The following is a 27,464-nucleotide window of genomic DNA, read 5'->3' as shown; positions in this document are numbered from 1 at the left end:
CTCTCCCAATGACGCCTAGCCCTATAGCCAGTATTCTAGCCTTGCCTATAGCTATAGGCGCCCTAGACGACGATCGTTATATTATTTACAACGCTTATAGTATAGCGCGCCTCCTACAACTCGTTAATATCGCTACTAGCTTCTGTTTTTACTATACTAATGCTAGCTAGTAGCAGGATCTGTTAGGACAGTATAAGGTCTATTTCCACTATGGTATAACGTAGCTATAAAGCGACTTCCTCGACACTAAGGGCAATAAGCAAGATATATACCAACAGTGCTTAGTATATATTAAAGGTCTTAGACGAGTATCGTAAATATCTATAAGTAGCCTTAGTTCTCTACTAAAAATAATATTATCTAGTAATCTATTTAGTAGTAGTAGCTCTCTAGCTACGCCTATTCTAGCTCGTAGGATACTAGTATACTACTATAGCCTAGTGCACTATAGTTACGTCCTATATATAGCGAGAGCGGTCTCGGTAAATTAGCTAGTTGAACCTAAGCCTATATCCGTGCTTAAGCTAGTTCTAGATCCTACTTTCAACGGCGATCTAGAGGTAGATACGTTAACGATATAAGATCGCCTCCTACTCTAAAAGTTTAAGGCTAAACTAGCTAAGGATGTTATATTCGAGTGCTCTATATATAAGGAGCGCTAGTTCGATATAAAGCTCGAGGATAGAGTCTATACTAGCTATATTGCCTACAATAGAGCAAAGCGCCTTAAGGAGCTACTCTTCTTCTTAGCTAAGAATGATCTTAATTTTAGCGATATACTAGACGGCTTACTAGAGCTATTATAGATCGAAGAGCAGTTAATCGCCTATATATATATTTATATAGAAGTCTTCCTATACTATAGCCAATAGTATAAGTATCGTAGCTATATTGTCAACTTCCTTTACAATGTTAGCAAGGTTTATAGCTAGCTCCCCTATCTTCTCTAAAAGCTCAATATTATTATTCTATAACCTACCAACTTCAACCAATAGCTATATATTCTTCGTTAGTTCTACTGCAACTTTTACGTTAAGTAGTCTAATATCTAGGTATAGCTAGAGTTCTTAGTAGCGAATTACTCTACCTATTATAACATTGTTGTAAGCAAGGAGCAGCTAAGCTAGCTACTAGATAGCGAAAGCATTATTGACGAGTTCCCTATTAAAGATATTGATCTAGTAGATATCGAGGATATAGTTGACAAGGCCAACGACGAGTTATACCTTATTAATAAGGGCGTAGTGCCTAATATAGTAGCGGAGGAAACGAACCTAGACCAATTACGTAAGTAGATATACTTATAACAACTGTTATAGCATCTTAAGTAGCTACCTTTATAGCTATATATCGAAATAGGCGATATCTGTTAGACACTATTAAATAAGTTTAACCGCTTGTAGCTATTACTGTTATAGGCGTTCCCTACCCTCTTCCCCTATAGGTAGGCTAAGTTCATATCCCCCTAGATAAGGTCTATTATATACAACGACTATATCTAGTATACTATATAGTACTAGGATAGCCGTTTTATATAGTATCTTCGCTTCCGGTTTATAGCGTTCAATATATAGATATAGAGTATCGTCAACGCTAAGAGCTTCTACTTTATAAAGTATACGAACTAGAACTATATAGACTTTAATAAGCTACGCCTTACATTCGAATCTAACGCTCCTAAGGCGTAACGCCTGCTTAACTCTATTGTTAAGTACATAGATACTTTGTGTAGTATATATACTTTCTAGACTAGCTATAGCCACTAGCTAAATACGTATATATATACGCTCGGTATACCTACGTTGTATATTACGTTTAGCCTAGTAGACTTGCATTAGAATAGCCTAGCCTAGTATATACTACGCTACGACGAATAGAAGTAGGCCTTAGATCGGGAGTAGGTATATATTATATATAAGAACCTCTATAACAACCTATATATCGCTATATACCACTTCTTCTAGCGGTATAACCTGTTCTAGGAGCTTATACTAACGCCCAAATTCGGTATTATCGACTATTGGGATTGCTACAAGTAGTAGGCCTATAGTAGTTCTTACAACTATAGCCTATACTAGTGTACCGGCGCTACGGAGCTAGAGCTATAGACCCTAGAGGGCCAACAAGCCTTTTATAAGCGCTAGGGCTATTATATTACTGCTATCAACCTATAGCTAGGCTATATTATAGCGTAGGGCAAGGCCAACGTCCTAACGGCTATATTCTTTAAAAACAAATAGCCTACCTTCGATATATTGTCCTAGGTCATCAACAAAGTATAGTAGTATATCTGTACTAAGGTATACTATATATAGCGCTACAAGTTGCCCAATGGCTAGCTCTCCGACTAGCTAGTATACTAGTTCCATTACCCTCGCCTACAACATAAGGAGCCGATCGTTATCCGCAACTTCAATCCTAGCTACTATATATTTAATAGCGTATACAACGATATATAGCTTAATAGCTATAATTATACTATTTCGTTTAGCTAGCTAGCCAATATAGATATTAGCCCTTATACTAGCGTCGACGCTATACTCAACTACACTGCTAAGTATTACTCTAAAAGCGAGATAAAGAGCAAATCCTACTTGGAGCTGTTATATAAGATTATACCCTAGCTCGTTAGCTGTAACCCTATTATTTCCTTTGCTACTAAGCTGATAAATAAGCTGATTTCTAAGTAGGACTAGTCTACTTAGGAGGTAGTATACCTCCTAATATATCTCCTACTCTAGAAAGGCTTGTACATTGTATAGATAGTTGACTATCGCCTATTTAATCGTTAGTATATATCTACCCTAATTAACCTAGAGAATTAGGCTCTGATAGTACGTTTATAGTATTAGAAGTATCTTAGCTACATTGAGCTATAGGAAGACCTAACGTACTTCGACTTCCTCTGTAATATTGACTAGAGCTAGGGCCTATATCACTAACGGCGCTTTATCTAAGCTAAGCTATATATATTCAACTATTTCCCCTGTTATAAGCTAGATCTAGTAAACGACTAGTTTAAGGACTTTTATCGTATTAAGCTAATACTAAACTATATATATTGTAACCCTAATAAGCTTAAGACTATAGATAATATAGTCTTTAAGATATACTATAAGGCTTATATTTACTGCCTTAAGGTTCACCAACATCCTAATAACTACTATAGCGCTATTATCGTGCCTAAGCCGGAGGAGGAATTTAAGGAGCTACTAAGTAAGGAGCTATAGCTATACAACTAGGAGGAGCTTATAGCTATACTTCCTAACCGCCTAGTAGAGACGGAGGACATTGATATCCTTAGCAACTACAACATCGATCTGCTATACTTGTAGGAGCCGTATATTAGGCAGTATCCCGACCTTAAGGACACTATAGCCAAGTTCTAGAAGCTAAAGAAGGCTAACTAGCGTAGTAGCGAAGATAACGATACAAAGGAGCTCCTAGATATAGACCTAGATACCTTTAACACTAAGCAACGTATTATCTTCGATATATTCGTTAGCTACTATAAAGCGTATTTATATAGTAAGGATCTAGCTCCTATTCTTCTTTAGGTCGATAGCTATAGTAGCACTAGCAAGTCGTATATTATCTGCCTCCTCTCTACCTAGCTTAATCAACTAGCGTAGGCTTATAGTAAGCTATCCCCAATGGTCTACGCTACTCCTATAGGCGTAGCGGCGAATAATATCAATAGTAGTACAATCTATTTGCTATTGTAGCTACTAGTCAATAGGAGGGGCGAGATCGATATACTCAATGCCATTAAGTTAAACAACCTATAGGCTAATCTCAAGCAGTTTAAGTACTTTATTATTAACGAGAAGTCTATAATCGGCCTATATCTACTTATAGCGATTAGCTCCTAGATAGGCAAGATCTAGCCTCGCTACCGCGATAAGCCGTTTAGCGGCTAGTATATAATGCTAATTGGCAACTTCTTCTAGCTACCCCCTATCGCTAAGAGGCTACTTTATACCAACTAGACCAACCTTAGTGCTATTGAGATAGTCGGATACAACGTCTACCATATATTCGACTATACTATTAAGCTTAAGGAGGTTGTAAAGTAGCAGGGCGCTAAGTAGGCTAGCTTCTAGGATATACTCGAAGGTCTATAGCACAACAACCTAACTATATAGCAGTAGCGCTTACTCTCGATCTACATTTAGTCAGCTCTATCGATATAAAAGGTGGCGAGCTTTAACGACGCCCTCTAGATCTATCTATACAACTCTACTATCAACGACTACAACCTTATATATCTCGAGGGCTTAAACCGCCTATACTACTTAGCCGTTGCCAATAACACTAGGCCCTAGGCAAGTAAGATAGAAGCTACTAACGCTAGCAACCTATATAAGAAGATCCTACTTGTACTAGGTATATAGGTTATATTAATAGAGAATATCTAGACTAGTACTAGCTTCGTCAATAGCGCTATTGGCACGATCTATAACTTTATATAAAAGACTAGCGCTAACCTAAGAGCTAAGCTCTCTTTTGTTATACTAGTCAAGTTCGATAGTTACACTAGCCCTCCCTACTTTGAAGGCTAGCCTAATCTTACTAGCGTAGTCCCCGTCTTCTAGTCCTACTATAATTTCTTATATAGCTATTCCACCTACACCTATATATAGTTCCCTCTGATGATCGTATATACTATTACGGTATATAAGTTTTAGAGCGCTATACTCGACAAGGCGATACTTAATATCTTAGATAAGGATTTCTAGCCTAGGCTTATATATATAGCGGTCAGCTACGTTAAGTCCTTATAAGGCATTATATTCGATACTACGTTTAACCTCTTAGCGCTAAGAGTAATAGCCAATACCAACTACATTGTATAAGCCAAGGATATCGCCTAGCGCTTACCCTAATATATTAAGCTATAGGATCTTATATAGGCCAATCCTCCTATATAGGAAAATTTCAACGAGGATATCTATAGCGCTATACTATAGTAAGGCTCGCTAGCCTTAGAGGCAATAGTAAAGAAAGATATTTATAATACTTAGCTCTATAGTAGCGGCTAGGCTATCTAGAGTATATAAAGGGCTAGCTAGTATAGAAGTACAAGGATGCTTTCTGCTAATAGGAGCAGGAGCGGGTACCAATATATAAGATAGTATAGAACAGCTAGTATAGCTATCGACTAGAGATTAAGAATAGCCCTAAAGGCTCTTTGGCTCGCTATCGACTTTTCAATATAGCAATTCTATAGCTAGGTGGCGATAAGTCTAGTTGCTAGGGCAACCCTATATCTAAGTTATATATACAATAACTATTTAATAGCGCTAACTACCCTATAATCCGTACTCTGTTTTATCGCCTTGGCTAGTAGCGCTAACCCTACGATCTATACTCTCTTCTATCGCCTCGTCCAGCTCCTCTAGATAGCAATAAGTGGTAGAAGTTCAATAGGCGGTTCGACCTTACTATCTACCTGAACAATCCATTATAGCTATAGCGATATAGTAGCTACTATATAGCAAAGCGTTTAGGCTATCGAACACGAAGATTAGGTATAATCCAAACTCTCTTCTACCGCCTTAGCTAGCTTCTTAGCCTAGCTATCTACCTAATCTTTATATTCGATAGCCCGAACAAGCTAGCCTTTAAGCGCAATAAACGATCTAATAGCTATAGCAATATAGTAGCGACGTAGTAGCTACTATATAGCGAAGCATTTAAGCTATTGAACATAAAGATTAGGTATAATTTAAACACTCTTCTACTACTATAGCTAGCTCCTTAGCCTAGTTATCTACTAGATAACTAAGGAGCTAGCTATCTACCTAATCTTTATATTCGATAGCCTAAATAAGCTAGCCTTTAAACGAAATAAACGATCCTATAGCTACTATATTGAGTAGCTATAGCCACTAGATCGCCTAGTAATCTTCCTTCTTCTTAATCTACTCTAGGAGCTATGTCATGCCCCGGAGCCACCCTAACCCGCGGGACCCGCCTCGGCACCCGGCACAGCCCTCGGAACGCGCCTCGGCACCTGGCACAACCCTCGGCCCGACCACCTCGCCCTGCATCCGGCACCCGGCGCAGCCTGGCCAACCACAGGGCACCACGCAGGTCATCTGCGTGCGCCACCAGGGCGCACGTCAGTAGCCCAGATCACGCGAGCCACCCGGAGGAGCGATCGGAGGGGCACAGAGCTGAGCGAAGTGCGGGGCATCAGGCTGAGCAAGTGCGGGGAACTGAGACATTGGGTCGGCAGCAGAGCGGATTGGGCGCACTCAGGGAGCTATGCAGGCGCCACAGGATGGCCCAGGAAAGGATCTGCGAGCTCAGGAATGGAGGCTGGCCGATGCGGAGGAAGATCGAGGGCCAGGATGGGAGAAATAAGGAGGATGGAACCCACAGGCAGTGGGAGAGGCCAGCGTTCAATGCAACCACCCGCAACCCCCCTACCTGTAGCTACCCTGTAGCGCGTGCTCTGCTTGTGCCTTGCTCGTACTCCGTCACTTCAACGTATACCCCCTTCCTTCTGGGAGCCCCCGCTCCTGACAAGCTACTAAGAAGCTACTACTAAATGCTTTTAGAATCTATCCTAAAGCTAAAGGGTAAAGTCTCTAAAAGTACTCGATAGCTACTCTTCTCTAGTAAGCTACTACTAAATGCTCTTAAGATCTATCTATACTTAGTAGTAGCTCTTAGAGTAGGTTAAAAAAAAGGAAAAACAAATGAAAGCCTAGTTTTCTCTACGTCGCTATAGCCACTAGAACGCTAGACAATCTTCCTTCTTCTTAACCTACTCTAAAAGCTATTAAAAAGCTACTACCGAATACTCTTAGTGATGCGGAGAAGTGCCATAGATGCGTAGAATAACAAGATGTCGATTGATGATGGTGGTGGATCGAAGATCCGGGCGGCGGTGCGCCAAGAAATACGTGCCTGCAGGGCAGAACACGTGTGCGCACCCCGCCTGCCCGATCGGGCCTAGCGTTGCAAACTCTGCAACGTGGGGCGCGGGGCACCCTTATCTAATCTACGTACACAGACACATAGGTCACATGACCCCCCTGTTCCTCCTGCCCTGTATCACTTAGGATCTATCCTAAAGCTAAAAGGTAAAGTCTCTAAAAGTACTTAGTAGCTACTCTTCCCTAGGGAAGCTGCTACTAAATGCTCTCGACGCTAAAGGGCGAAGCCTCTAAAAGTACTCAACAATAGCTCTTCCCTAGTCTTCCCTAGGGAAGCTACTACTAAGTGCTATTAGGACAAAGTCTCTAAGAGCACTCGACAACAGCTTTTAGAGTAGATAAAGAAGAAGGAAGAGCGAATAAAAGCCTAGTTCTCTCGTTATCCTAGTCTATAGGCTAGAAGATCCTAGACCTATACCTATAAAACTGGGTATAGGTACTTTATCACCTCTTACTAGGATCTTCTAGCCTATAGATAAGGCTAGGTTCAATATTAAAGACATCCTAGTCTATAAGCTAGAAGATTCTAGCGAGATAGCTATACCTATAAAACTAAATATAGCTATTTTATTATATTTCGCTAATATCTTCTAGCCTATAGACAAGGCTAGGTTTAGCATCAAAGTGTATAGCCCCGTTATCCTAGTCTATAGGCTAAAAGATCCTAGATCTATACCTATAAAACCGGGTATAGGTACTTTATTATATCTCGCTAGGATCTTCTAGCTTATAGACAAAGCTAGGTTAAGATCCTAGTTTTAAAGATCCTAAAGAGTTTTTTAAAAGGGTAATAATAGTATAGCTTAATAGAGTAGAGATAGTATTAGTCGCCTTAATAAATAGAGAGGATCATTAGTACTAGTAGCTTTAATAAACGGAGGCAATTACTAGTGTTAGTCACCTTAATAAGCGAAGGCAATTATAGAGGATAATATTAAATAGCTAGCTAAGATATATAGGAAGCCGCTATATATTCGATATAGCCATTATATTTAAAGCTACTACTATATATTATATATTTAATAGCTCTATTATACAAATAGATCTCTATTCTATATAGTTTCAGCACTATATTACAGCTCTATATATATAGTTTATTTAGTTTAGTATAAGACACTGGACTATAAGACAGGAAGTAGTAAGCGGGTAGGCGGGCCGAGCCGCTATACCGACGACCGGGCCGAGCTAGCCTAGACTATGCTATCGCTGGAAGCAATCCGACCAAGCTAGCGCTATAAGCCGAGACAGCGTTAGCCATCGTAGGCTTTGGCGCGGCCAGTCGGATTGCCTAGTGTGGCTAGTCGGATAGGCGGCTAGCTGGCTCGGGCGGTCGTCGGCTACGGTAGGCAGCGGTGGCGGCATCGGCTCCGGCCCTGGCCCTGGCCCTGCCAAGCTTCGCTTCACCACTTACTGTAGCGCGGCACAGTCAAGGGTCTTGTATCGATAATCTGGTGGGGCAGCAGGTGCGTTAACTTCCCTCCCCCGCCGCTCAGCCGGTGTCCCACTGAGCCCATGGGATCTGCGCGCCCTCAGCGCGCCGCAGTCGGAAGCCCATTGATGGGCGCGGTGCCCACCACGGACATGTAGCCCGAGCCGCTGCGTTGCTAGAGCCACGGCGGAGGGTAGGGGCTTACCCCTTGGTGGGCGTCCACGGGTTGGAAGGGGGCGCGTCTGCGCCGGCCTTGGCTGAAGTGTTCGCGACGGTCTTGTCGTCTGATTCGCCGCCAGCGCGGATGGCGAGAGTATCGTCGCGCTTGCGCTTTACAGTGTTCTTCTCGTCGGAGGGGGTGGCCTTGTTATGGCGTCGCCGCGGGGAGGTCGCCGCGGGGAGGTCGCCGCGGGGAGGTCGCCGCGGGGAGGTCGCCAGGGGGAGGCCGATCCCGCGGCAGAAGTGAGCAGGCTGGGGGTCACGGTCTTTGCTGCACTGGGTGTGCCGCAATGCATTCTTGTTGCGACGTTCGAGGAAAATAAACATCGTGACGGCAAAGGCGTGTTTTTGTCGAGCCAAGTCCTCCTTGTGCTTGATGATTTTGCTGTCTTTGAAATAGCTGCGAAAGCTGGAACAAATGTTTTGACAAAACGTTTTTGCTCCATCCTTAATGAATTGAGATTGTGCACCTTTCTGTAGCTGACGGAGCTCGTTCACGATCCATGTCGCATGTCGTGAGCTCCAAGGGGGGTGGGGTCAGGTGTCGCGCTTCTCCAGCCCCTTCTGCGCCAAGGCAAGGGACCGGCCAGCGTACTGAAAGTCGTTCAGGGAAGCTGACGTGATGACGGTTTGCGGTGGTTTGTGTTTCTGCGAGGACGGCGTCGTGCCGGATCTCATTGTCCTCGATCCATTGGCGAATCACCTCGTACAAGCCGTCACGCCCCTGGGACTGGCGAAGGAAGAAGCGCGAGAGGCCGCCATTGGTTGTGTCCGCTCGTTGCTTGTTCAGCGCCCTTGTCTGCAGGCAACTGTCTGACGTGTCCGTAAGCCACTCTATAGCGCTCTTGCAGCGCGTTGTCACTTGCGCCTCCCGAGCCGGATCGCAGGGGCGAGGGCCGCACATGGACTTGTCCCCCGGCGTTGGCTTCGTACACCGTGTTCCCAAGCAGCGAGATCCGGTATCTCCGACTTGAAGGCTTCCACGTGATCGGCAGGCCATACTAGAGACATCGCGGCGTGCTTCTGCCAACAGGTTGGTCAACGATGAACGGTGTGATACAGTCAAGGGTTTTGTACATACCTTACGGAATACACCGCAGCTTTAGGCCGTCCCGCGGGGCGGGGGAGGGAAGGGGAATGTGGTCTTCTCAGGTCGGCGCGACGCCCTTTTGCGGCGTATCTGGGTTGAACTGTCTGCAGTCAAATGTATCGTTAGACTCGGCGCCCAGAAACACAAATCGATCAACTAACCTCGAAAGAAAACACCCCAAAACATCCCGTCATCTCCGCATCCGGCAAGCATCGCAGCCTTAATTCCCCTCACCACCATCGGACGCCGGCACCGGACTCGGGTCCACGAGACGCTTTCGTCTCCTTCTCTTGCCCGGCTGACTTCGGATGCCAGCGCGGCGGCCGGGGGGGGCGCCTACCAGAAATGCGAGTAGTTGGCAGGCGGCTGCGACGTCGCTTCTTCGGCAGCCGCAGCGGAGGCGGCGACCCAGGCCTCTCGCTCCTCGATGAGACCTGTAAAACAAAACGACGTCAGCAGGAGCAACGTGGTACTGCACGGCTGAAAAAGGCAGGCTTATCGAAAGACAGGTGGAGGTTGGTGGGTATCCATGGGGGGGAGGTAAACATACCGCAGACATGCAGGTACGCGCAGTGGAAGAACGTGTACCTGAACAGGTCTGTGTTGCGAGTCTCATCGCAGCTCAGCTCGAGGTCGCTCCTGATGGTGTACCAGGAGTGCAGGTCTTCCGCGGCTGCGATCCGCTGGGCTGCGAGGGCGAATGCGGCGTCGATGAGGTCGTCGGCGCATCCGGCGGACAGGACGTGCTCGCGGAGGGTTTCCGCTGTGTTTGGATCCGTGGGTCAGCTTCTTATTTTTCAAGATCAGAAGAGCATGGGGGGGGAAACGAGGGGACGGAGGGCCACTTACCCAGTTCCTCATCGACGTCGATGATGCGGCGACGAGTGCGCCGCGGGGGACCCGATGAGGCGGAGGGCTCGGGCGCGCTGGAGGTCGCATTTGAGCTTTCCGCCATCTTGTCTGCTTGCTCTTGGTATATATAGCGGTTGATATCGAAGTCAAGAAAGAAGATGATGGTCAGAGCAGCAAGATCGAGTCGGCGACTGTGATGAAGGAAAGCAGAAGAGAGAGAGAAGAGAAACGGGCTTCTCAAAGAATTTCACGTATTTATAGCTGAACGGGATGCACGTATGCATTGTGCAGGCCTGAACAACTTCGTCCCATGTGGCAAGGCGGTGACGCGCAGCGCCGCGACGCGCAGTGAGCAGGTTATGCGCGTCCGCTGCGAGCTGACGCGTTAAGAGGCCTTTCATCTTGACTTGGGAACGATTCGCATTGTGCTCTCCCGGTGGAGACATAATGCCAGCGAGATAATGCAAGGAGACGTCACGCCAGGCAAGGGCAACCTTCGGCGCGAACTCCCTCCCGGTGCCGTCGATGACACCCCTGAGCTCATGGCGCTGGTGCCCGGCTATGAATCAATGAAGAAGACAGCATAGAGAAGACATTCATCGTACGACGAGAGATACTATATGAAAGTATACCATGAGCTCTGGCGGCTGGACCAGTTCTCTGGCTCGAGAAGGAAACTCTTTCTGGGTCAGGTGGTGCGATATATTCTTCTCACTGCATGCATTGATGACGATGGACTCGCAGGGGCGCCTGTCCGTCTCGGGGAAATAGATATAGTTGGGCAATCTGGATGTCCCAAGTCCTCGTCCCACCATGACGGAATGCCCGGCGAATCTATCGAAAAATTCGGCCGCAGTCTCCCGACTATTGATGTCTGGTTGTGAGACAAGAGGTGCTTGTTTGGAGAGTGGATCTGTTGACACAACAGGAGAGAGTAAACAGTTTGGCCAGGCGCCAAGCAATCTTGAGGCATCTACGGCAACGTTTCCAGGGCAAACCGCGAGTCTACACAGTAGTCGCAGCAAACCAGCGGATGCTTGAGGCAGGCCATCAAGCAGTTCCGTTTGATTATGTCGCCAAAATGAAGCGGGAGCACTCCACCACACCAACCACACAACCAAACACCAAACACCAAACACAATGCTCACAAACAAACACTCTGCCCGTGATTGAGCGCCAAAAACCAGGGCGTCGCTCCCTCACCTCTCCCCGCCGACCCCGGCAAACGATGTTTCCCCCTTTCCCCTCCCTCACCAGCGGACAACCGCCGCGCAAACCGCACGCCCTGCGCGCTACAAGCCCATTCCAACTCGCCCAGCGTAGCCAGCACCTCCACCGGATCCGTGACAAACGTGCCCCAGTGCATCGCAACCGCTACCGTCCCGATCACCTCTTGCATCCCTCTCTCATCATGATAATCATCACCACCACCACTACCTCCCCCATCATCCTGCCCCCCGCCCATCACCCCAGCCATAACCTTCAACACGCGCACGGCATCCCACGGGGGCAGGTGATTAGCGGCGGTCACGCCAGGGCGCAGGCGTGGGAGCGGGTTGGCCCAGGCGGGCAGCAGCAGCCACGGCGGTGGGACGAAGAAGCTGCGGAGGTAGGCGAGGGTGGGGCCGACCGAGACGGGGAGGAGGAGCAGATGGGGCGGGCCGAGGCGGGCGCGGATCTCGGCGAAGGCCGGGCAGGCGGGGAAGGGGTTGTCGCTTTCGGTTTGGGTGCTGGTGGTGGTGGTGGTGGTGGTGGTGGTGGGGTTGCTCGGAGACGGCGGCCAGGATGGCGACGGGTGGAATTGGTAGCCTGTGTCGCCTGCGAAGAAGAGGCGGTACGGGCTGTCATGGGCAGGGGAGGAGGAGTGGGGTGAGTAGGTCAGGTACCAGCTGGACCAGAGGGAGGCGTCGGCGTCGGCGCCGGAGCGCCAGCTGTTGTGCTGCGCAGGGGTGCAGTGGATTTGTAAGGTGTTACTGGTGGTTGTGCCTGGAACGGAAAGTTGTGTTGAGTCCCACCAGTCCATCTCGACTACGCGGTCTGCGGGTATCCCCCAGTCGAGCAGCCACTTCTTATTTTCGAGAGGGACAAAGAAGCGGACGACGTCCTTGCTCTGCCGCCAGACGGCCGTGATGGAGTCGTAGTCTATATGGTCGAAGTGGTTGTGGCTGAGGAAAACGGCGTCGATTTGCGGAAGGTCTTCCGCTCTGCAGGGCGGCGGGTAGGAGCGGATAGGCCCAGCAAGCTGGCTGGGCGACGCACGCATTGAGAACATGGGGTCAAAGAGGCACCGCACCGGCCGGCTGTTCCTTGATTCCAGCGGCGGGAGCTGGACGAGCACAGCTGCGTGTCCGAGCCATGTCACCTTGGCTTTGCTGCCGGCCGGAAAGGTGAAGTCCGGGTCCTCGATGCACAGCAACCGGGCCGCTTTCGCGCCCGGCGAGTTGGGCCAGTCGTTAACATCGCTGAAGCGGGGAAGCCGGCTCGGCTCAGGTTTCTGCGGTGCTGGATCGTCGGCGAGATGGGATTCGGCAAGCTCGACACAGCCGTCGTTGCTTTCGCCCCATTGACAATTTTCCCACAGCTCGGTAAGTGTTGGTTTGTGCCAGGATGGCCACGGGTTGCGGAATCCGGCAGCCGCCTCTTTCCTCAGCGACGGGCGGCTCCTTCCCGGAGACGGCGCCCACGACGGCAGGTACGAGGCCCAGCCCAATGCAGCCTGCCCGGTGCTGGGCGGGAGCACGTGATGCTCCGGAGACTCGGCAGCATCATGGGCCTTGGGCTTTGTTACGGGGCTGAGGGCGAGCATGGCGGGGATGGTGCGGTTCAAAGCAACCTTGTGTGGAGCTTCGAGCTGGCGCTCACGATGTAAACAGCAAATCCTTGTTATTGGCACGCGAATCAAGCAGGCCAATGACGTCAGATTCCAGGGGCCCAGCCCACTCACTCCCACGAGCTCAGGTTATCTCAGCCCTCAGACCTCTTTCATTTGCGTTCTCTGTTTTCCTGGCCTACGGCCAGGAGAGGGCTGCCAAGACGTAATCCCATACTAGTTTGTATGTAACACTGTCGCGCTAGCCCTTTCTAGAACCTGGCCCACTTTTTGCAGAGAACGCCTTTGAAGGAGGTCTGAGAGCAAAATTCGAGAATCGCAAAGTCAAGTTACGGATTTGTATGGGAGCCCAGACATCACTCGCCAATATCTCCACCACCACGCATCGCATCGCGAAGGCAAATACTGTCTGAAGATCGCCATTGACTGGCGATTCTAACGAGCCTATTTTGATGCCTGTGGTTGTAGTGTTTTCTTGGATAGTCGTCCCCAACGCAAATTCCAAGTCAAGTTACGCCTTTCTTTCTAGTCGATGACCCCCCTTCAACTTCTATACCATTACGTCAAACTCGATCAAATTTGATAGCGACGTTGCCCGGCTCTAGGCGATCCTCAGAGCCTGTTTTTCCGCCCCCTGATCAGACCTTTTGGCTGAACCCCAGCCCGGAGGGTGTGGAAAATGGACTTTGACGAGCTTGATCGCGGGCATCCTGGGCTTGCGGGTATCCTCCTGGGCAACGTGGGCATCTTCCTGGGTTTGCGGGCATCCTGGCCAACGCGGGCATCCTGGCCAACGCGGGCATCTTCCTAGGTTCGCGGGCATCTTCCTGGGTTCGTGGGTATCCTGGGCAACGTGGGCATCTTCCTAGGTTCGCGGGCATCCTGGCCAACGCGGGCATCTTCCTGGGTTCGCGGGCATCCTGGGCAACGCGGGCATCTTCCTGGGTTCGCGGGCATCCTGGCCAACGCGGGTATCCTGGGCTTGCGGCCATCCTGGGCTTGCGGCCATCCTCCTGGCCAACGTAGGTATAGACGTAGGTATCCTGGGCACTGTTAGAAAGCGTATAATCTAGTGATTTAGGAGCAACTTACGGATCGCTAAAATACCCAGTTTTGATGGTGTTGTGGCTGTCGGCGCAATTCGCCTTGCTCCTTGCGTGCCCTGACCGGGCCAAATCACGACCTTTGCACTCAGACCAGTATGGGCTCAAATTGCAATGGGCGCTCTGATTGGCTGTAGGCAGTGTAGTGGGGCAGTGTTGCAGGCTAAGCCGGTTTGAGGCCCGCGCAGTGAGCCAATACAGCCTAATACTGGTCTGAGGTCTGAGATAAAGCTCAGGGGCGCTGCAGCCACTCACGAAAATAAATAAACCGCAAAGATTGTTGCCCGGTCCACCGTATTTGCTTCGTTCGTCCTCCCCTCACTTTGGACCTCGGCTGTTTGCGGTATGCACTGTACACGTACAACTCAATGTGGGACCGGATTGCCGACTGTTGCGTGCCACCAGCCCCATGTGGAAATGCAGCATCACACCAAGCGATCGGGCTTCCCATGAGCTGAGTAGCCTCGCATTCTCCTGTTGTCGGTCGGGATGGATCAGCACCACCATCCTCATGGACAAGGCTGACCCCAACCACATCAACACGCTGGGCAAAGGACTAGGCGCCACTGGCGACTTGGTGACAAAGATGGTGGCAAGACTTGGACTGTCAGCACCATCCTCATTCCTCAGTTCACCTTCTCAGGATAGGCCATGTTGCTGTCGGAGAGGCCAATTGTAGCCAGATGAGAAGGCAGTTGTCCGATAGGGAAGGGTGAAAAAAGCAATACAAAAACAAAACGAAAGGAGAGAGCAACGTTCTTAAGCAGTGCACTTCTCCCAATCGTAGCTCACCCCCTGCTGAGCCCCATAGTACTCGAGCTTGCCCTGGTAGTTCACCTGCTCCGAGCTGACCGATCCCTTGGCCCCGTCCTTCTTCGCCCTCACCGTGAGCTCGGTCCTGTACTTGATCGTTCCGGTACCGCACCCCGGCAGCGCCCACTGCACCAGCTTCTTTTCTGGCGAATAATCGGTGTCCTCGGTCGAGAACCGCGGGCCCTGGATGGAGATCTCGTCGACGATCTGCTTGCCGTCAGCCGTCTCAAACCTTCGCATTTCGCAGGCTGTTAACACACTCACCTCCTTCAGCTTGCCCGTCACGTAGTACGTAAACTTCCAGTTCACCTCGACCCCCTCATCCAGGTCATACGCGGCGATCATCTCCGTGGCGTTGGTGTGCAGCTTCAGCCGGTACCCGGGCACGGCGGGGGGCTGGCCGTGCTCGTCGAGCTCGGTGTACTGCAGCGTCGTCTCGCACCAGACCGAGTCCTCCCGCTTGTCGGCGCCGACGGCCGCGCGCAGGTGCGGGTACGCAAAGTGCCAGTAGTAGATCTCGGAGCCGTCCACCGTGTTGGAGCCGAAGGTCGGCCGCGTCGTGAAGGGCTCGCCCGTGGTGCTGAAGTCCGGGCAGCCCGGCCCTGACAGGGCGGTTATGTTGAATTGCCAGTTGTACGGGAGGATGCGGACCGGGCCGTCCGCTGAGGAGTCCCGGGCGTCGATGCTGCCGCTGGGGAGGGCGGCTGTGACGCCTAGTAGGACGGCGAGGGTGGGAAGGAGAGAAGACATATTGCAGTAGGCGTGTCTTCGAGACGGTGGGAGCAAAATAGGAGGATTCTTGACCAGCGGCTGCTGGGTGAGAGAGAGTAATGGTCACAACGGGGCTCCAGCGAGATGGAGGAGATGGGTTTATATACTTTGAACTGAATGCTCGTCTTAAACCAGCTCACTTCGTTACAGCAATGGAAGGTAGCCATCAAGCCTCAATTCTTGCGTCTCTATTAATTGAAGTTGCATCGCGGAGACTCGGATCTCAGGGCGGGCCACATATCCTTCAGGTCCACCCAGGTTGCCACTGTACCAGGGAGGCGTTCTCTAAGATATGGATACACATGCAAACATGGTCGACTAGTAAATCCATAATATCAGAGCTCCTTGACAGTTCATGTTAAGTACTTACACAAGAGATGCGAAGTCTTGGACACCTAACGGTGTCCATCTTGAGAGATACTCGGAGCGATGCGGATACCGGAACAAGTCTGTATTGAGCACTTCTCAATGTAACTAGCGGCGGCAGAGTCAAAGTGCGAGGAGGATTTTGCCGAAGTCCGAGGCCAGGTTTTCCATTCCTGGAGGCTGAGGCTAATTGCTGTTCTTTTGCCTTGACATCGTGCAGCAAATCGCGGGATGTCTTACTCCGCATGCCAAATAGAATTGGAGGCCATTTGCAGGTTTCGATGAAAACCTAGAGGGCCCCGTTGAGCCAAGCCGGCCTCCAACAACCAACCTCCTAGTTGATTGCAATTCGAGTCGAGAACACGAAGCTGGGGGTTTTGGATTCAACCTCAGTCCCACTGTCCGATCACTTTTTCTTGACACCTAAGCTAACCGGCGTAATCAACCGACCCTTCACAAAGGAAGGGGGCACCCTCAATTCCATTTAAACCGCCGCACTCATCCCCCAAGCTTCATGCCTTACGCGCTTGCCTTGTGTTACCCCGACTCGTATAGCAACACAAAAAGCGATTGTTTCAATCTCCGCACGAGATCATCCAGGCAACCGAAATAGGGCCTGAGCGACGTCGAAATAAGCTTTAACTTAGCTCCACCGGCCAGATCCGAATCCGCCGCCAGGGCCCTTGTTGTATGGAATAATGGCCAGCGCATTACCCGCTGAGTTCTAGTTCGTACAATACCTACATTACAATGGCGACATGGCGGTCGAGGGCCGCGGCACTGCTGAGACGGTCGGAAATTGTCCTCCTTGCTACTCTAAGGTCTAGAGGACACTTCCGGACTTCTGCGCCCCGCTTGCGAACGTTACCCGGGGGAGGGTTGACGCCGTGACCGCAGTTGGACAAAAGCGGGAGCACGCGGACATGGGGCCCTTCGCCGTGCACAGAACTCCCCGCTCCCGTCCCATCTGCCGAATCATTTCCATGCGATCGTTACGGCGCCCGAATGGGAGCCCACCAGGCGAATCCGAGCCAGCCCATTGATTGATGATCACTCATACGGCCGCAGTGGGACCTATGGCGTTCACGCAACACAGACAAAGTCCGTTCTCTGCGAGCGCTGACCAGGCGAGCCACAGGCCCGCTGAGCGACACGACCCCGCCACACAGCTCCCCAAGGCTCAAAAGAACCACTCGACTCGGGGAGGGGTCGGGGCTTCTCTGACTGCTGCATGAGACGCTGGCGCTGCAGGGACGATGCGGGCAGGGCAGGAATTGGCCGGACCGCAGTGGGGTTCCGATACAGGAAGGATGCTGGTATAAGACGCACCTGCCTGCAGGCGACCGTCCCGCTACTTCCCTCCGCGGTCGGTACTCGGTGCATTGCTGCTCGGCTTCCTCGGCGAGTTTCGAGGTTGCGAAATAGCACTGCTAGATCATCCAGAAATCCGCTCACGACTCCCATCTCCCGCTTTCCAGCAAGTCAAGCGCTCTAGATCACAATTATCACACACAGAAGTGACAGAACAACGCAAGATGGGCGACAAACCGACCACCCCAAACGCCGACGCGGCCATCCCCGGCCCGGACTCGATCTCGACGGAGCCCATCTCCAACCTCCCGCAGCTGACGCGCTTCATCACGGGCCACAACGCGGAGGGCAAGGCGGTGGTGCACTCGCACGGGCCGTTCACCTGGGCGTCGTACGCCGACAACAACCTCGCGTTCGCGGTGCCGTACACGACGTCGACGTTCCCGCCGGACCTGAACGACGACGCGGACCTGGCGGCGCACGAGCGCGTCGTCGCGACCGGCCGCCTCGGCCTGGTCAACCCGCGCGGCACGGTGCTGCGGTGCGTCGACTTCGCCCCCGGCTACGCCTGCGGCATGCACCGCACCCAGAGCCTCGACTACGGCATCGTCCTCGAGGGCAGCGTCGACATGGTGCTCGACAGCGGCGAGCGGTGCACGCTCAAGCGCGGCGACGTCGCCGTCCAGCGCGCCACCCAGCACCAGTGGGTCAACCGCAGCCAGACCGAGTGGGCCCGCATGATGTTTGTGCTGCAGGACTGTCGGCCGCTGGTGGTCGGCGGCGTGGAGATGGGCGAGGATCTGGGGACGAACAGCGGTTTGCCGCCGAGTGGGAACTGAGAAAGGGGGGAGGCGCTGGGTACGACGGTGACGGGGTTAGGACTCAGGAGGCGGATTGCTGTCTGCCTCGGACATAAAAGGAGGCTCAGTGTTTGATTTGGGTTGTGGTGGTAGCATGATGACTTTCAACATTCATACCCGATTGCTGGCATATCGAGGAGAACAGGGGAAGTATGAAGAGTTGAGGCGAGGCATCTTGGACGGTAGTAGTCAGCTTTATGTTTACAAGTGAACCCCCGGATGGACTGCTCAGCGGTCCGGCAAGCCCGTTCCCCCAAACTCAGATATATGTTCGCTCAAATTGGTACCCAACATTAAATGAAAACCTGTGTTTCTCGCCCATCACTGTCTCGACTCTCCGCATACAACCGTAAGCACAGCAGGCCGTCCTCAGCCCCTCGCCGCCTCCGGGAACCGCTCCGTCACGCGCATCCACAGCTCCGACTGGAAGAACATATTGAAGTTCTCCTCACGCCACGGCCGCTCCGGGTGCAGCACCTCAAAGTCGAACCGGCGCAGTAACTGGTCATCGCGCAGTTGTCAGTCCAGTCCAGCCAGCGCTTCAACTCTCCACCGCGGAGCCCAGCAATTCTCCCTCCACTCGAACACGTAAACCAGGGAAAAAGAGACAGAAACATACCTCAACCAACGCCTTACCCATCTCCAAAAACGCCACCGCCTTGCCCGCACACCCCCACCGGCCCCAGCCAAACACCATCTCTGTAGTCTGCAGCATGCGCGTCTTCCTCGCCGCCTTCGCATCATCATCCTCCTCATCATCATCACCACCGTCGCCGTCGGCGCCGGGGCCGAGCCCCAGCCAACGCTCGGGGCGGAACACGTCCGCGTCGGCGCCGAAGACGTCGCGCCGGCGCTGCAGCGCGAGCGTGTTGTGCGCGACCCGCGTGCCCGGCGGCACGAACCGGCCGTCCGGCAGCGTGTCGCCGTGCGGGGGCGCTTGCTTCATCACCAGCCCCGAGAAGGGCGGGTGGATGCGCAGGCCTTCGTAGATCACCGCCTGGGCAAGTTTCCCGAAGGGGGGTGGTTATTTAGTGTTTCGTCCCCGGTGAGCGGACGGAGGGTGTTTCATACCTGTAGATATTCAAGGTTCTTAGCCTCCTCAGCCGTGACCGGGCTGGAGATGCGGCCTTCGGCGGCGGCCGTGTCGATCTCCTGCTGCAGCTTGGTATAGGCGTGCCGGGTCGAGGCCAGGTGCAGCATGGTGCTGCGGATGGCGGTGGCGGTGGTGTCGGAGCCGGCGACGATCTGGAAGGGCACCTCGATCTCGCACTGGCGCTGCGAGACGCCGTGGCGGATGAACGCGCCGAGCATGTCGCGGTGGTCTTGGGCGTCGGGTCCGAACCGCTCGGCGACGACTTGCTCGGCGATTCTGGGATGAGTCCAGTGGACCATTAGAGGCTGGCACTCAATAGGCTGGGCGTGAGGAGAATGGAAAGACAGGGGTAAAAGAGGCAGAGTCCGTCTCACGCTAGCATTCTTCCGAGCCCCCCTGTGTCAGTCTTCTTGGGCCCGACCAGTTTCAGCACCCACGGATTCGTGAATATGCGGCCGAGCAAGGGCATCTCGGCCAGAATCACGAGGAAAGGAATGCCCTCCTCAGCGCTCTGGATGGCCCGAAACACATCACCGTCGGCGTCGAGAAAGCCAAACTCGCGGCCGTAGGCGATCTTGGTGATGGAGTCCATGGTGAAGTACTGCGCGGCCTTGGCGAGATCGAGCGGCCTGGTGTGCTCGTTGTCGGAGATGTACTTGCGACGGATGAGGCCCACAAGTCGGGCGAGCTGCTCGTCCACGTCGCGCTCCAGGGCTGGGTTCTCCTTGCCGCCGTAGCCGAACGCCAGCTTCCCCTTGAGCCGGTCGTGCGCCGCCGTGTCGATCATGGAGAAGAGGCCCTCGCCGTACGGATCCATGCGGAGCGCGTAGTACCACGAGCTGCGGCCGTAGGCGCTGCGAGCGCCGTTCATGCGCCGCACGAGCTCCGGGTCGTCGGTGATGAGGTCGTTGGGGCCGATGCGCGCCACATGGCCGTACTTGTCGTTGATGTGCTCGTACCTGGCGGCTTGCTTGCCGGAGAGGCAGATGCGCAGCATCCAGAGATAGGAGAACGACGCGAGACGCGGGCCTGAGAAGTGTCGGAGGCGGTACCAAGCAGCTACATAGGTTGATACGAGGCAGGCTAGGACCGCGAGGGCGAGCGCGGGGACCAGATACGGTCCGCGAACCGCCGCAAAGACTTCAGGAAGCATGATGACGGGCTGTTGGGTTCCTGTCTTGCCCGTCGCGGTGAGAGGATGAGACGGGGTCCACGGCTTATTATTTCTGCTCTTCGCGGGACCATCTCCCCATTCCCGCAGCTGCCTACAGGTTCGCATTCTGCGTATGTTGTGCGAATGGAGGAATACCTGTTTTTGGGACCAGTGCTTCGTCAGCACATGCAGGTTGGTGTCTCCCTTAGTAATGCGAGCCCATGCAGTGCAACGCACCCAGAGACGATCACAACCGGCAGTGCCGAAGACATTGGTCATTGGGTTCATCCTGCAACTAGACGTAGAGTAGAGTTCTATGGGCGTCCACAAGACAACAGTATGTGCTGACTCCAACTATTGAGCCAATATCGGGTCCGGCTTGCTGGCGCTCCTCCCGGTGACAGTGTGTCGGTTGCCGTCAAACCGGCCAAGATCGATGTTGACACTGCTTTTGCTAAATAAACAGGTACTGGCTACCATAGACACAGGGATGTATACCATAGTGCGCGGGTCACCGTTTTAGAGACGGGCTTGGCTATTTTCGTTCTTCTTGAAATGATCTATTGGAGCAACTCAAGGCTCAAAACCAGAGCGGCGAATTAGGATGTCCTCTCCGAAAACACTTCATAGCTTGCCATGATGGTAGGCGACTACTGCTCTGCCTGTGCGCTGAAGCTTGGTCGCAAATTCTGCCTTCCTCCGTCCAAGCGTTACTGCTCATACCCCAGGTCCAGCCAGCTCCTTTCATCGACGGAAGAGACGTGTGTTGTGCCATATACCGAATGATACCTCCGACCTAAACCACTCAGCATCTGAACGCTCCTCCTCAAGCGCGGCAAACCATCAACGCGCGCTCCAGTGTGTGATGGTCTGGTCGACAACGAACTCGGCGTCGTAGCGCCGCGGAAAGATGTTGAGGAGCTCATCGTAGTAGCCACACAACCAGGACGAGCGGAAGAGCCTGACCAGGTCAACATACTCCGGGTAGTACCCAGCCAGCTCCCAGTCGACGATGGCCACGACGCCAGCCCCCGGCCGGACCATGATGTTGATGTCGTGCAGGTCGCCGTGAGACAGCACGATCTCGTGGTCCGTACGCATCTGCGAGCGGATCATGTCGCGGATGCTCGCGTGCTTGCCGAGAAGGTCCGACACCAAGAAATCGTTGTACGCCGCCTCGGTGGCGAACGGCCCGCCTTCGACGTGGCACAGGCGACGGGCGTCGACAGCCGGTCCCCCGTCGAAGGAGCAGATGAGACCGTCTGGGCTCTTGAAAGTGCGGAGCTGGCCGACGTAATCCCTGAGTTGGCGGGTTACTAGGAGTCTGTCCTCGGCTGAGAGTTTGTCCCACGCCGTGGCGAGGGTTTCGCCCTCGATGAATTCCATAGTAAGATGGCGCTCCCCGACGTCGTATACGCGGGGTATGGGGATGGAGGTGTGTGCAGAAACAAAGCGCATCGCTTCGGCCTCGGCACGACGGAATCCTAGGCTCCGGAACTTGGTCACCCGAGTGCCGCACACATGCTTAATGAGGCAGCAGGTCAACTTTTCATAGATGACTGTGCCGCCTGCGTCCAGTAGCGATTGCGCCAGAGGGTGGATGGATCCCTTTGGTGGCGGAGGCGGTGAGTCCGGGACCCTTATCCCCTTGGCTAGCATTCTCTCCCGGTACATTCTCCGGAGGCGGCGGTTGAACTCGCTAGCCGAAATGGAGTCATCGTTATCGCCGTGATCTGGATGTGTCGCTGTTTGGGGTGCTGAAAAAGATTGGTCCTCTCCGATAACTGGAGTTGGCGGGTATCCGGTGCCGGCCAGACTGGCCATGATGGTCCGGCATTCATGTTTGGCGTAGTAAAGAGAATCACAGCCATCCTAGGTCGTGGTGAGATTCGCGTGTGGCCGCTAGATTTGGGCCAGTGCCAGTGCCACAGCGCCCACGTGGATATCCCGCTGCAGTGCGTTTTGTTGGCGTCTTGGCACTCATCCGGGGGGGCTGCAGGAGAGCCCCGGGCCAGACTGACAAGCACAATCACCACCACGCCAGCAGATACGCTCGACGACCACATCGAGCCAGTTTTGTAGCTTACGAAAGTAGTCAGAGATATTCGTATGTCGGTTTGTTGTTCTGAACCCAATTTCCTGGCCATTTCTCCCTCGCGCGTGTTATATATGCGCCTCACAGCCGGAGTGACGGTTCGCTAAATACCTCAAGGACCAGAGGCACTGACATAACCGCAATCAGGGGCTACCGTCGATCTCACAGAGCAATCTCAGGCTACCGAGTACTATGACAGTAAAAGCACCAAAGTTTCGCTTTACGGCTGTCCTCGGCTTCTTCGAGCAGGACAGACCCGCAAGTCCTCCTTCAGACGCGGTAAGCACCGGCCCCCTGGAATCTCGGTCGCACCCCCTGACCGCACACAAGACAACGCTACCCGGGCTGGGCTTGCTTGACCGGTCCTACGAAACAGACGATGCATTCGACCCGCGGCGGGAGAGGCACGCCTGGGAGCGCTTCGCGTACTACCTGGACCATCTCAACCGCGTCGGCGGCGGCAGGACCGTGTACAAGCTCCTCTACGCCGCCCGCCACGGCGAGGGCTACCACAACGTGAAGGAGGCCGAAGTCGGGACCGCCGCGTGGGAGGTAGGCAGGCACTCCTCAATTCCATCCCTCACCCCTGCCCGCGTCCCCGCTGCCAAGCCGCTGATGCTCCTTCTCCTCGCCGCCGGCAGGCATACTGGGCGAAGCTAGACGGCGACGGCAAGACCACCTGGTTCGACGCCCACTTGACCGAGCGCGGCACAAGCCAGGCCCTCGCCATGAAGGCCTTCTGGGAGGACGCAGCCGCGACCCAGAAACTGCCGCTGCCGACGCGGCACTACGCGAGCCCGCTGGCCCGCTGCCTCGAGACGTGCGAGAAGGCGTTCACCGGGCTGACGCCGCCGCCACCGGAGACGGCGGAGGGGGACGAGCCGGCCGTGGCGGTGCCGCCCTTCCGGCCCGTCGTCAAGGAGCTTCTGCGCGAGCGGCTGGGCGTGCACACGTGCGACCGGCGGCGCACGCGCACGTGGATCCGGGACCACCACCCGGGCTTCGCCATCGAGGCGGGTTTTGCGGAGCATGACGAGCTGTGGCGGCCGGATGTCCGGGAGACGCTGGCGGAGCACGCCGTCAGGGCGGAAGGCTTTCTGGAGGATCTCTTTGCGAATGACAGCGCGTCCATCGTCTCGGTGACCGCCCACTCGGGCACGATCCACGCGCTCTATGAGGCGATTGGGCACCCGGTGGTGAGGGTCTCGCCGGGGGCTGTTGTGCCGGTCCTGGTCAAGGCTGAGGCTCTTGTTGACGGAGAGGGCAGCGCTTAGACTCGGGATAGAGGATACATCTGCGTTGCTTGACACGGTAACTGGTGTTACATATGGCATCCCGGGCACTGCACTCCTACTTGTGACGCTTCCGAACCCCGGCTCTAGTGCTGTTTTCTCCTATGCAATCCCGGTTCCAAGAGCCGGAATAAAAGGTGCTGGTCCGTTGCATCACGCAACAACTGGTCGGAACCACACTCGACTAATCGGGTATGGTGTAGCGGTAACATCGTTGACTCTCACTCCTCAGGAGTGACTGCTCTCTCAACAGCCCCGGGTTCGACTCCCGGTATCCGAGTCACTTTTTTCCCCTTCGCGGCCCTGATCAGGGTTAGGGTCGACACCGACGCAGCTGGACCAGGCTCCGGCCAGTGGTGACAGAACAGAGCAAAATGGCGGAGGTCGCTGTGCTGGCAGTTTTGGGACGGAAAAGCTCGAGATCGCAAAGGGGTCAAAGGTTGAAGGTCGAAGGAGCAGGTTGCCTGTCCTTTGTATCCGGACTAGGGGGGAAGGATTGAGAAACTGAACCATTATCAAACACAACACTTGAATATAATAAGGCAAGGCTCCGAACAACTCAATCAATTCAAGTATGAGGCTCGAATTGGATTGAATTGCCTAGACCGTGGCGGTGATTGACTTGATTGAACTTGATCAATTCGTTGTCAATTCTCGTCAATCGCCATATATATCCCTAACCCTGACAGCAACCTACCTTTTTTTCCGGCTCTTTTCGGTTGGCACAGTTAAAGTCAATATGCTTGATGACTCTGTGACTGCTCCGTTTGTATGCCAGACCAAGAGAGTGGGAAAAAAGCAGGGAAGTTGGTGGTGGCTGTGGTGGCTGTGGTGGCTGGCTAGGTTGGGTTGGGCAGGGTCTCGAGAGGCGCTCGCTAGTATGTGGTCTTGGCAATCGAATCAATTCGAACCAAGTCAATTCCAGGGCCCAGATTGATTGACAACAGGGCCAAATTGCGTTGAATTGCGTTGGATTGGATTGGGTTGAATTGAATAGAGTTGAATTGTTCGGAGCCTTGTAATAAGGGAACAACACGCTGGAAGTTTCGTTATTCAACTAATCTTCTTTTCCTAACGATTTTCCGCTGGCTCACACCACACCCGTCGCTGTGCCCCGGCCCGGCCCCGTCATCCGAGTTTCCCACCCCCCTACTTACTAGTGTTACCACTTTCCATAGCCTTAATCTTCCGGTTCGCCGCCTCCAGTTCCTCCTTGGTCTTGATCAGTTCCAACGCCGTGTCCCTCAAGTCCTCATTACACGCCCGCACCTCGCCCCGCGCCCGCTCCAGCTCGGTCGTCAAGTCAGTGACCTGCTGTTGCAGGTCCGCGGCCCTTTCCTCGGCCTCCTCCTGGAGTGCCTCGATCCGGCTCCCCTGCTCGCGTGCTTCTTTGAGCTCCTGCTTGAGCGCCGCGAGCTTTTCCAGGGCCGGCTTGAGCTCGCACCACGCGACGTCCAGCCGGTCCCTCGCCCAACCCAGTTGCATCCGCTTGTCGCGCAAAATTGCGTGGGCGCGCCGCAACCGCGGGTCCATCGGCGATGACGGGGTGCTAGGATCGGATTCTTCGAACGGCTGTTCGTCGGGCTCCGGCTCGCCCTTGAGCTCCCGCAGCTCTCGCCGGGCCTCGGCCAGTCTGTCCTTGACCATCTCCAGCTCCTCGTGCGCGATGGCGAGGTCCTGTTTTTTCTCCATCAATTGCTCCAAGGAGTAGTCGTACTGCTGCTCTAGCTTCCAGTACGGCCATTTTTCATCGTCGTCTTCCTCTTCCTCGTCGCCTAGCTCTTCCGCGTCGTGTCGCCGTTGCGCGGCCAGTTGCCATTGCGCAGCGCGTTGAGGTTCTGCAGCGTGTTGCAGTCCCGCAGGCTGTTCGCCGGCGGTCGAGAGATGGACCGGCACGTTCTAGCGCAGAGTCAGTCAGCAAAAGACCGTTGTCAAGAGATAAGGCAACACCGCTGCTGCGCTCACCGGGATCGCGTGTCCGTTTGGCTCATCGATCCTGACTCCATCGACGACGAGTTCCATTTGGCCCGGGTCCATGGTAGCAGCAACTGCCGGCTCATTCAGAGTCCGGGCTGTTGGGATGTCGCAGTGACGAAACGAAGACTGGAAAGGCCACAGTCGAAAATGGCTGGCTGGGATGGGCTACGGGTGTGATGAGTATTGATGCTGTGGGCGCTGATGTTGACGCGACAGGATGGCGTGAACAATCGGACCAGTTCGACACCAGACATGTTTGCGTTGTTCTCCAGTCGAGACAGAGAAGAAGGAAGCACATGCCGACCACTTCCATTTCATGAGTGGCAACTTCCCGCACTGCCATCTTTCCAGTGTGCCTTATCCAAAGTAGCAGTGCCAGGCGAGAGTCGCGTGAGCGCGCCAGGTGCAGTAGCACACTTGGCGGTGCTTTGAAGGAAGCTACGAAGGGAGCTAAGAAAACGGCCTTTCGTAGGATGGTTGAGAGTACATGGGCTCCTCACTCCGCCCCCTTCTCACCCCGAGCACCCCCCATTGAACAACCCCCGCATACCCATGCCCTTGCCCATCTCCCCCTCTCCTACCCAACCCACCCTTCCCACCCATCCCGCCTTAAAGAATCTGGCGCCAAAGCGACCATCAAAGCTGTCCCCGACCCCGACCGCCGCTCCCGCTATCCACCTCGCACAACGCCGTCCCACCAAACCAAAAGCTCGCATCCTCCCACTGTCCCGCCAGCCAGGGGACGAACTGCCTTGGATGCGCGACCGGCCGGCCGGCGTTCAGGTGCAGGCCCACGCGGAGCGGATCGGCCGTGAGCCGAGCCAGCGAGTCGCGCACCATGCCGTGGAACCCGAGGCGGTTGACGGCCTGCGTTGGTGGGATGAGGTTCGTGCCTGAGGGGAGGGTGTTGTCGATTGGGATGGAGGAGGAGCGGGAGATGGGGATGGTGATGTCGGGTTGGGAAAGGTAGGAAGGGGAGTTGGGGGTTGCTGCGGCTGGTGGGTTTGGCTATTGAAATGGGTGATGGAAGCAAGGGGGACTAGGTGGAGGATGAGTGCGGATGCTCAGGGGTGTCTCGAAGGTTGGGTGTGCGCCTGTACCCAGCCAGCTCTCCGGGACGGTCGTTGCGCAAATTGGAGTCAAAAACCCACCTTGACATTGAGGTAGAAGAAGAAGAATCCAGCGAAGACTACCTGGTACCTAGCTACCTTCATCTTGCTCCCGAACCGCTTTCCCTCTTCCGGGAAGGACTCTGCGAAACAG

At 53.5% G+C, this 27,464-nt stretch overlaps 10 protein-coding genes and 1 non-coding gene across 11 annotated transcripts; 4 read left to right on the top strand and 7 right to left on the bottom strand.

Moving 5' to 3' along the window:
• Positions 1–3,017: 3,017 nt before the first annotated feature.
• THITE_20354 (uncharacterized protein) lies at positions 3,018–3,206 on the top strand (the record flags this gene model as incomplete). The annotated part of the gene is made up of 1 exon (XM_003650239.1): positions 3,018–3,206. A coding segment is annotated over one exon (189 nt), but the record flags the coding sequence as incomplete, so codon positions are not given.
• A 5,270-nt stretch (positions 3,207–8,476) lies between these two features.
• Positions 8,477–10,640, bottom strand: THITE_157863 (uncharacterized protein; the record flags this gene model as incomplete). Its single annotated transcript, XM_003650238.1, has 7 exons — positions 8,477–8,543; positions 8,582–9,004; positions 9,081–9,115; positions 9,191–9,404; positions 10,026–10,119; positions 10,236–10,448; positions 10,535–10,640. 7 exons carry the CDS (start codon positions 10,638–10,640, stop codon positions 8,477–8,479), a joined length of 1,152 nt encoding a protein of 383 aa, XP_003650286.1.
• A 913-nt stretch (positions 10,641–11,553) lies between these two features.
• Positions 11,554–13,343, bottom strand: THITE_2074975 (uncharacterized protein; the record flags this gene model as incomplete). The annotated part of the gene is made up of 2 exons (XM_003650237.1): positions 11,554–12,252; positions 12,331–13,343. The coding sequence occupies 2 exons, from the start codon at positions 13,341–13,343 to the stop codon at positions 11,682–11,684; spliced, it is 1,584 nt and encodes a 527-aa protein (XP_003650285.1). The 3' UTR covers positions 11,554–11,681.
• A 1,886-nt stretch (positions 13,344–15,229) lies between these two features.
• Positions 15,230–16,033, bottom strand: THITE_123413 (uncharacterized protein; the record flags this gene model as incomplete). The annotated part of the gene is made up of 2 exons (XM_003650236.1): positions 15,230–15,515; positions 15,576–16,033. 2 exons carry the CDS (start codon positions 16,031–16,033, stop codon positions 15,230–15,232), a joined length of 744 nt encoding a protein of 247 aa, XP_003650284.1.
• Positions 16,034–17,170: 1,137 nt separating this feature from the next.
• On the top strand, positions 17,171–18,570 carry THITE_2141932 (uncharacterized protein; the record flags this gene model as incomplete). The annotated part of the gene is made up of 2 exons (XM_003650235.1): positions 17,171–17,173; positions 18,025–18,570. 2 exons carry the CDS (start codon positions 17,171–17,173, stop codon positions 18,568–18,570), a joined length of 549 nt encoding a protein of 182 aa, XP_003650283.1.
• A 390-nt stretch (positions 18,571–18,960) lies between these two features.
• THITE_48473 (uncharacterized protein) lies at positions 18,961–20,837 on the bottom strand (the record flags this gene model as incomplete). Its single annotated transcript, XM_003650234.1, has 4 exons — positions 18,961–19,092; positions 19,211–19,588; positions 19,663–19,960; positions 20,059–20,837. 4 exons carry the CDS (start codon positions 20,835–20,837, stop codon positions 18,961–18,963), a joined length of 1,587 nt encoding a protein of 528 aa, XP_003650282.1.
• A 518-nt stretch (positions 20,838–21,355) lies between these two features.
• Positions 21,356–22,731, bottom strand: THITE_2109559 (uncharacterized protein). The gene has a single exon (XM_003650233.1). The coding sequence runs from the start codon at positions 22,659–22,661 to the stop codon at positions 21,681–21,683; it is 981 nt and encodes a 326-aa protein (XP_003650281.1). The 5' UTR covers positions 22,662–22,731; the 3' UTR covers positions 21,356–21,680.
• A 112-nt stretch (positions 22,732–22,843) lies between these two features.
• Positions 22,844–24,339, top strand: THITE_2109558 (uncharacterized protein). Its single transcript, XM_003650232.1, has 4 exons — positions 22,844–22,944; positions 23,080–23,211; positions 23,263–23,484; positions 23,574–24,339. The coding sequence occupies exons 2-4, from the start codon at positions 23,125–23,127 to the stop codon at positions 24,204–24,206; spliced, it is 942 nt and encodes a 313-aa protein (XP_003650280.1). The 5' UTR covers positions 22,844–22,944; positions 23,080–23,124; the 3' UTR covers positions 24,207–24,339.
• Positions 24,340–24,412: 73 nt separating this feature from the next.
• On the top strand, positions 24,413–24,504 carry THITE_t28. The gene has a single exon. It is a non-coding gene; the product is annotated as a tRNA-Glu (tRNA).
• An 869-nt stretch (positions 24,505–25,373) lies between these two features.
• On the bottom strand, positions 25,374–26,455 carry THITE_157856 (uncharacterized protein; the record flags this gene model as incomplete). The annotated part of the gene is made up of 3 exons (XM_003650231.1): positions 25,374–26,123; positions 26,190–26,296; positions 26,371–26,455. 3 exons carry the CDS (start codon positions 26,453–26,455, stop codon positions 25,374–25,376), a joined length of 942 nt encoding a protein of 313 aa, XP_003650279.1.
• A 382-nt stretch (positions 26,456–26,837) lies between these two features.
• On the bottom strand, positions 26,838–27,415 carry THITE_2085446 (uncharacterized protein; the record flags this gene model as incomplete). The annotated part of the gene is made up of 2 exons (XM_003650230.1): positions 26,838–27,209; positions 27,353–27,415. 2 exons carry the CDS (start codon positions 27,413–27,415, stop codon positions 26,838–26,840), a joined length of 435 nt encoding a protein of 144 aa, XP_003650278.1.
• Between the last annotated feature and the right edge of the window lie 49 nt (positions 27,416–27,464).

This window comes from Thermothielavioides terrestris, chromosome 1 (assembly GCF_000226115.1).
Source record: "Thermothielavioides terrestris NRRL 8126 chromosome 1, complete sequence".
NCBI classification, from domain to species: Eukaryota; Fungi; Ascomycota; class Sordariomycetes; order Sordariales; family Chaetomiaceae; genus Thermothielavioides; species Thermothielavioides terrestris.
This window is presented reverse-complemented; position numbering and strand designations above follow the sequence as displayed.